Raw genomic sequence first — 9,292 nt, forward strand, 5'->3', positions numbered from 1 at the left:
TGGTAAATATGATCAAAAATGGCTCTAAAAAATAAATCTGCATCGTTTATCCTTTTGATCTTTCATTCAAAAAATTGGCAATATCCTAACCTTTCATTGAAGTAAAAGAATTGAAAGTGGGGGGGAAATCACATTATAAAATAAATGTTTTTCTCCAAAACACATTGGCCATAATTATTTATACCCTTTTATTAAATACCTTTTTGCAATCTCCTTATGCCAAGATAACTGCTCTGAGTCTTCTCCTATAATGGCTGATGAGTTTGGAGAACACCTGACCAGAGATCAGAGACCATACCTCCATACAGAATCTCTCCAGATCCTTCAGATTCCCAGATCCATGTTTGTGCTTCTTCTCTTCAGTTCACTCCACTCATCAGGTCAGGGGACTGGGACGGTCATGGCAGAAGCTTCTTTTTGTGCTCATTAACACATTTTTGTGTTGATTTTGATGTTTGTTTTGGATCGTTGTCCTGATGGAAGATCCAACCACGGCCCATTATAAGATTTCTAGCAGAGGCCGTCAGGTTTTGATTTTTTATCTGTTGATATTTGATAGAATCCACGATGCCATGTATCTGAATAAGAAGTCCAGGACCTCCAGCAGAAAAATATGCCCACAACATTAAAGATCAAATGGTATATTAAATTGTACACATGGAGTACTTTTTATCCTTGTGTGCACCAAACCCATCTAGTGTGTTTGCTGCCAAAAAGCTCTTTTTTTAGTTTCATCTGACCACAGAACCCTGTGCCGCTTGAAGTTCCAGTCGTGTCTGACAACTGAATATGCTGGAGTTTGTTTTTGGATGAGCGAGGAGCATTTTTCTTGAAAACCTCCCAAACAACATTTTTTAATAGGCTTTCTGACCCCAAGACTCAACTAATCTCTGCAATTCTCCATCTGTGATTATTGGAGAGTCTTTGGCCACTCAAACTTTCATCCTCACCGTGCATTAAGACAATATAGACACACGTCCTCTTCCTGGCAGATTCGTAACATCTTTAGTTGATTATAACTTCTTAATTATTGCCCTGATGGTCAAAATGGGGATTTTCAATTCTTTAGCTATTTCCTTACAGCCACTTTCTATTTAAAACAACCTTTTGCTGCACATCAGAACTATATTCTGTGGTTTTACTCATTGTGATGGATTATTCAGGGAATTTGGCCTTTGTGCTTCCTCATATTTAAACTCCTGTGAAACAAGAAGTCATAGCTGGACAGTTTCATGTTCCTAGTCATCCTGGTGTGCTAAAAAAGGTAAATATTAATGGGAATATACTTCAGAGATATTTTATTCATAAAAAATTCTAGGGGTATGAATAATTGTGGCCAACGTGTTTTAGAGAAAAACATTTATTTCATAATGTGATTTCCCCCCCACTTCCAATTCTTTTACTTCAATGAAAGGTTAGAATTTTACCAATTTTTTTAATAAAAGATCAAAAGGATAAACGATGCAGATTTATTCTTTTACAGCCATTTTTGACCATATTTACCCTGGGTATGATTAATTCTGAGCATGACTGTGTGTATATATATATATATATATATATATATATATATATATATAGTAGGGCTGTCAAACGATTAATCGCATCCAAAATAAAAGTTTGTGTTTACATAATATATGTGTGTGTACGGTGTATAATTATTTTCTATATATAAATACACACACATGCATGTATATATTTAAGAAATATTTGCATGTATATACTGTTTATATATATTTATATTATATATAATTAATATTATATATAAATATTTTATATATAAATAACACATTTTTCTTAAATATATATGCATGTGTGTGTATTTATATATAGAAAATAATTATACTCCATACACACACATATATTATGTAAACACAAACTTTTATTTTGGATGCGATTAATCGTTTGACAGCCCTAATATATATATATATATATATATATATATATATATATATATATATATATATATAGTATTCATTTATTAAATATATATTGTTATCATACATACAACGTACTGTATTTACGCACAGCATATATAGTATAGTATAGTATAGTATAGTATAGTATAGTATAGTATAGTATAGTATAGTATTGCATAGCATACACCAATGAGCCAAAACATCATGACCACCTGCCTAATATGCTGTTGTTCCTCTGTGTGCTGCCAAAACTGCGCCGATCTGCTGAGGCATGGACTCTACAAGACCTCTGAAGGTGTCCTGTGGTATCTGGCATCAAGACCTTAGCAGCAGATCCTTCGAGTCCTGTAGGTTGCGAGGTGGAGCCACCGTGGATCAAACTTGTTGGTCCAGCACATCCCACAGATGTGGAGGCCAGGGCAACACCTTGAACTCTTCATCATGTTCCTCAAACTATTCCTGAACAATGTGTGCAGTGTGGCAGGGTGCATTATCCTGCTAAAAGAGGCCACTTCCACCAGGGAAACACCATTGTCATGAAGGGGTGTTCCTGGTTTGAACCAATGTTTAGGTAGGTGGCATGTCAAATGCATGTCCACATAAATGGCTGGACCCAGTGTTTCCCAGCAGAACATTGCCCAGAACATCACATTCCCACCAACGGCTTGTCATCTTCCACATGCAGTGCATCCTGGTGGAACATCACTTCCATAGGTAAACAGCGCACTGCTGACCAAGAGCATCCCACAAGCCTTTCTCGTTTCAAAGATTGTCTGACCCAGTCGCCCTGCCATAACATTTTGACCCTTGTCAAAGTTGCTCAGATCTTTATTCCTTCCCATTTCTCCTGCATCCAACACGTTGATTAGGAGAACTGATTGTTTCTTTACCATCTAAACTACTCAGACCCTAATTTGTGGCTTTGTTAGGAGATGATAAAAGGTATTTGCTTCACCTGGCTGTGACTGGTCATAGTGTTTTGCTCATCAGTGTATAAGCAGTGGATGAAGTTTTATTACTCTTACCGCAGCAGATACTATCTGGGCTGAGATGCCTTTCAGCACACTGCGTCTAAGAACAGATCCATGTACTGTAGTGTTAGTTTCCACTGCTTTCCTCCTCCTGAAATGAACAAACACAGACTAATTACTAAAAGGAAAAATACTATATTCAATCACAAACATGCATCACAACATCAATATAGAGCATGTGCTGTCAATGTGTTGCCAGGTAAAGAAAGTGTCCGTTCCTTTTTAAGTGTGTGCGGTCTCCACTGTCAGAGCTGGCCAGAGAAGAGGTCTCACAGGAGTGGGCATCAATGTTCTCTGTGTTCAAAAGACACGTATCCTCTAGAATAAATGGCTCGTCTTCATCTTCAGGCTAAAAAAAGAAAAAGTTTTGACAATTGAAATTTTAAGCATGTTAAAACAAAAACACTAATACAAAACAAAGACTATAAATCTTACTATTAAACCAAATGGTTTTGTTTTGGTTTGTGAAATACAGATATAATGAGAAAAAAAGCATACCCACTTTACCAGTGAAAAGTTTGGATGGATATAGTTGATGATCATGGCCTAAATGCTTATTCTTGCAGTTAGGTTAATATATTGCCATTAAAAAGTTTGGGGACAGGAAAGATGCTTTAAATTAAATTAAAATTAAATAAATCGAATAAAACAATATAGACATTTACAATGTTACAAAATATTTAGATTTCAAATAAATGCTGTTTGTTAAAGTATCACAGTTTCCACAATAATATTAAGCAGCACAACAGACCGTTTTCAGCATTTATAGTAATAAGATGTCTCGCATCAAATCAGCATGTACTAGAATGATTTCTGTAGGCTAATGTGACACTGAAGACTGGAGTTAAAGGCTGATGAAAATGCAACATCCAAGGAATACATTACATTTTAAAATATATTAAAATAGAAAACAAGCAGTTATTTAAAACTGTAATAATATTTCACAACATTACTGTTGTTATTGTATTATTAATCAAATAAATGCAGCAGGGGTGAGCTTTAGAGAACTCCTTCAAAACCATTAGAAAAATCTTACCAGCCCCAAACTTTCCAACGGAAGTATATTAATTGTGTCTACGGTATCAACTTCTTTATGAACCATTTTAATTATAATTTTAATGGACAATATTAGTGGATAACATTTTGATCACCCTGGCCCATAATTCGCATTTCCATTAAATCTGAAGTGTGTAAAATACTCATGTTAAAGAGTGAGTAGGTGTGCTGCCCAAAATTTGACTGGCATATCCGCATATCTAAAAGGGTGCTACGGCTGTAGGGTGACTATAAAGGTAAAAGATAACCTGACATACTGACCTCATTCAGAATGCTCTCCAGGGTCGGAGGAGTGTCCACTTGAGGGATGTCAAACTCTTTATCATCAATCTAAGAGGTAAATAATGCTTAATATTAATCTACTTAATAGTAATACATACATGTCTCAAAGTAGCAAGATGCCTGCAATGACTGTGAATACTTTAGGCTTCTTCCCACACATACTGTACATGATAGCAGCTTAACATTTGAAAACAACATTAACATTTACAAAAACATATGACACAAATCACGAAGAAAAACAAAAACACATTAAACGCAGGACAACGCGAAGCTTGTTATAATAATTAACCAAATGAAACACAACCATACAGACAAACACTGAAGCAGCTCAGTCTTACCGCCTCTATTTCCATTAAATTGAGCTGTGAGGACGCAGAAACAAGACTGCGACTGTCTGGAGATTCAGCCATTGTACAGTCTTAGATCAGCTGTCGGGTGTAATATAATTTATATGATATGTTTATCAGTTGTAGTCATAATGCTCTGCACCAGCAGTCTACATCCTTGAAAGTGTCGGAAGAGGTGGGACTTAACGGCATACGTAACCATTCCACTTCCTGTTTAGAAATATTTGTAATTTACAATACAATGTTCCTTTTAATTTAAATCGTACAATATCAGTGTCTATAATTATTGTTATATTATTATTTTGTATGCATTTTTATGTTTTGTTTTGCGTTTAGTTTATTTATTTATTTATTTATTTTTACTTTTCTTTTCACTTCTTTGTTCAGCCCCAATTTCACTTCAGTTTTACACATCGACTGTAAAAAAAATAGTAAAATGGTAAAATGGTTTTTATAGTGAAACAAAACAACATGGACATTAAAAGTTGCATTATGTTCGGACCCTGCCAAATAGCAATAATAATAATAATGACAATTCAAATTAATTCATATTTTTGACTTAGTAAGAAGTTATTTATTTACAATTAGCCTACATATCATGACTAGACTCACTATAAACCACACAGACTGCTTTAAAACAAATAGTTCGTATTAATTATTACAATGTTAGCTTCTCCACTGGATAATATATTTGCAAGCTATATTTGACCAGTCGTCTCATTGCAGAGGTTTGCTGCCCCCATGCGTTTATGATTATAGGCATTTCTAAAATAAGAAATATAAGTATTTCTAAAATTATTCAATTTGTTGATATTACTTTACACATAATTTCTTAAAAAATGTTTGCCCAATTTGGAAACGTGTGACACTGTGTAATAGTTTGTATTGTCTTTTGTGACAATTAAAAAAATGCATATAGCATATAGTGTATAATTAGGTCTCATTCCCGTTTACACATAACTCCATACAATTTCATTATAGCCCAACAACTATTCCTCACAACAGGCCATGGTAATGCTTTCACACTTCTTTTTCACACAGTGCACTCCATTTAAATAATGGTTATTATTGATAAATTCAGATTAGATTTACTGTCACATCGGTCTGAATTGGAGTGACAGTTCTATTGAAAAACTGCTTATGAAACTGTAGAGTAATTATACCATAGTGTATAATGCATGAGATAGATATGGTACACTAACCCATCCTTTGTTAATGAGAGACCTTTTCCTCTTTTCATCTGCTGGCAGAGATACACCAGAGACAGCAGGCAAATGTCAACCTCGTCATTTCATTGCTCTAAAAAAAAGGACACTGGTTCTGTTGCGCTATGTAATGACAGACCTCACATACTGTTCCATTCAGTTCTCTCTGATATGCAGAAGAGGTGCGACAATAAAATTCCAAAAGTACAGCCAGTTACTGTTTATGATTAATGCTAAACAATCAGCAGAGTGCATTTGTTGTCTGGAGTAGTAGAGTTAGTGAGATACCACTTTCTCTCATTTAGAGATATATTTCAGTTCTCGTGGTTCCAGGAGAAGTATTTGACTGCTAGCCAGAGATGGATGATCGCACACCGCTCTCTGTTTGGCTGAAGGAAGATCTGGAGAGGAATACAGAGACGGGGTGGTGTTTCTGGCTCTGGTTCAGGGTCACCCTCATTTAGAACCAGCATCTCAAAATAGACTACTTTTCACAACGAAAAGACCATACAGACTGGTCCAAGAACACCATAAGACCAAATTTCTGTTTATGCAATTGAATAGGCTACTGTATTGCAGTATTGGTTTATTTATTCAAATGAACTGCAACCAAACCTGCTAAGTGAAAACCAAAATTTGACTTTAAATCCATGTATTCCTACTACTTTTCAAAAATGTGGGGTTTGTATGATTTAAGCTCATTAATGCTGCATTTATTGGATCAAGTTAAAATATAAATTTAATATATTTCAAAAAGTAATTTATTCCTAAAAATAGTAATCTTTAACAGTGTAAAATGTCGTTTTCCTTGCTGAAGAAAAGTATTATTTTCTATAAAATAAAATAAAAACATATAGGCTACTGACCTATCGTCTCGGCCAGTCCTTCGGGAATTTGCAGCTGGCTTTTATGTAGATAGATAGTGTTCAAGTTTAAAAATGAGATATAATTAATTTGGGGTATCATCAATCGGGCAAACTTTGGTCTTATCAATCTATTACTTGTAGGCTATTATTTCACTTAAATCATGTACTAGAGTGCTGCTTGTACGTTTGACTGAATTGTTTGCTTGTTTATTTCCTATTGTCTTGTTGTTAATTTAAATGTTGTTGTTCAATATTATTTTATAGAAATAATATATAGGCTATGCCATGTTTGGTATAGCGAAATCCGTTGGTGATCGTGATGTGGACTTCAGTGAAAGTTACATTATTACGCCATTAGATGGCGGCAAATACCGTCTTTATGAGTGAGTCAGAACCTATTTTTTTACAGTCTATGGTCAGAACAAGGAAGGAAGTTGTTTTAGCGCTGTCATGGGAAGGACAACAACAACAACGAACTATCGCTTTCCTCAGCGGACATTCAAACTGTTTTTTTGTATATAATATTATGGATATCGTCATATCGACCTGAAGAATGAATGCTATATCAGATGCAGGTAATAGCCAACACTCGATTCGTTTTGCAGATCTTTCTCTCATAATAACATGACACTCTAGTAACTTTAGACACATAACAGTTAATACAACAAGCTTCAATGAAGCGACTCACTCAACGTTCCTTCGTTACTAGTTCTAAAGTAACGGAGGCTTGGGCTCAACTGTCAAACTGTTAACTTGAGTTGAGATTTCCATGGCGGAAAGAAGTAACTTAGTTCTGCACAAAATAAAACCTTAACCCTCTGCCTAAAACCCCTTAGTTGTTCTAAATTCACTGTAAAACACGGCTTCAATGGGCTTATATAATTAAATATTAATTTTAATATTTATTTTATTCATTAAAAAAAACACCAGCAACAAAAAATAGAAAGTTATAACACATGTATTCCTCCGCCAAGCAATGTAGTTCCAAAGTGGTTGCCAAGCAACATATGCAGCACCAAAGAATCACTAAAGGCAGTTGCGCAGTAATTCTAATGCGGTCACTTCGAACGTGGCTCAACCAATCAGAATCAAGGACCGGAACTATCCGTTTAATAAGAGGGGTTTTAAACATAGATATCATGTCTATGGTTTTAAAGACACTCCATTTACTCACGTGTGCCGTCGAATTGTTGTATAAACGCAATATCACACTCATAGCAGTGCGATCATTTTTAAATAGATATATAGGCTATATACAGCCATACTGAGTGTGATATTGCTCATATTGCCTATAGGCTTATATATATATATATATATATATATATATATATATATATATATATATATATATATATATATATATATAGTAGGGCTGTCAAACGATTAATCGCGATTAATCGCATCCAAAATAAAAGTTTGTTTTTACATAATATGTGTGTGTACGGTGTATAATTATTTTCTATATATAAATACACACACACATGCATTAAGAAATATTTGCATGTATATACTGTGTATATATATTTATATTATATATAATTTATATTATATATAAATATTTTATATATAAATAACACATTTTTCTTAAATATATATGCATGTGTGTGTATTTATATATAGAAAATAATTATACTCCATACACACACATATTATGTAAACACAAACTTTTATTTTGGATGCGATTAATCGCGATTAATCGTTTGACAGCCCTAATGTATATATATATATATATTATACTGTATTTTAAACGTGTACAAAGAATATAAATAGCACATCAAGTATAGAATTCCTCTTTCAGAAAAATGGTTAAAAATATTAATGATTAATTAGTCCAATGCTAGAATGTTACTAACATAATGCTACATTGGGAAGTTTCAACATACGAGTTCAGATATTGATTTATAATTATTACATTATGCCTACAAGACGATTTTGGTAATAGACAAATTTAATATTTCTCTCTTTCTCTTATCCTCTTACTCTCAGAGTCAGCAATCTGCATAATATTTACAGCATGAATTAGATGAATTGTCTTCAAATATGTACTAACTAGAGAATGTAAGCAGTGTGAGTTTACTTTCAAATGCATGATTTTTGAAGCCACCCACATCAACCACAAGGCAATTATTTCATTTGAAAAGCTCTCATTTTAACATAATTGTAATTATGAGGAGGCAGGGTTATGGTTAGGGTTTATTAAGAACATCATCAACCTCTTCAGAAATCCAGCTGCATATAATTAAAGAGAGCCAAAGAAAAGTGTTTCAGTCCAACATCCATTGAAAGCACTGTTAAATATGACTCTGCGCACCACATGCACCTGAGTAAACTCAAGGTGATTTTTTCCACATTAGACACTCATAGAGATGACCAGGCTTGAGATGTAGCCAGCATTGCAAGAGTAAGAGAAGGTGAATCTGTCAATGGTACATCGGAAATTGGGAATGTCTCCATGGTGACACAACTATTCTGGCCATGATTCACAATTCACTTCCAAGGTTATTCTCACTGGCTGTCTAGATAAAGCCAGCTGAGTCAATCTATTATTCATGATTCAGTTCAGAGTCTTCACAGAATTCGCCAAAACCT

The 9,292-nt window shown here is 34.3% G+C and overlaps 1 protein-coding gene across 1 annotated transcript in view; it reads right to left on the reverse strand.

Annotated features, from left to right (window-relative positions):
- The window catches only part of vps8 (VPS8 subunit of CORVET complex), a 183,869-nt gene extending 179,067 nt beyond the window's left edge, over positions 1–4,802 (reverse strand). The window contains exons 1-4 of the mRNA XM_079851756.1: positions 4,624–4,802; positions 4,265–4,333; positions 3,164–3,296; positions 2,942–3,036 (exon numbers count right to left, since the gene is read on the reverse strand). Coding sequence (XP_079707882.1) covers positions 2,942–3,036; positions 3,164–3,296; positions 4,265–4,333; positions 4,624–4,695 — 369 coding nt within the window. The 5' untranslated portion in view covers positions 4,696–4,802. The remainder of the gene's footprint in view (positions 1–2,941; positions 3,037–3,163; positions 3,297–4,264; positions 4,334–4,623) is intronic.
- Positions 4,803–9,292: the final 4,490 nt, after the last annotated feature.

Source organism: Squalius cephalus (assembly GCF_949319135.1).
Source record: "Squalius cephalus genome assembly, chromosome: 2".
NCBI classification, from domain to species: Eukaryota; Metazoa; Chordata; class Actinopteri; order Cypriniformes; family Leuciscidae; genus Squalius; species Squalius cephalus.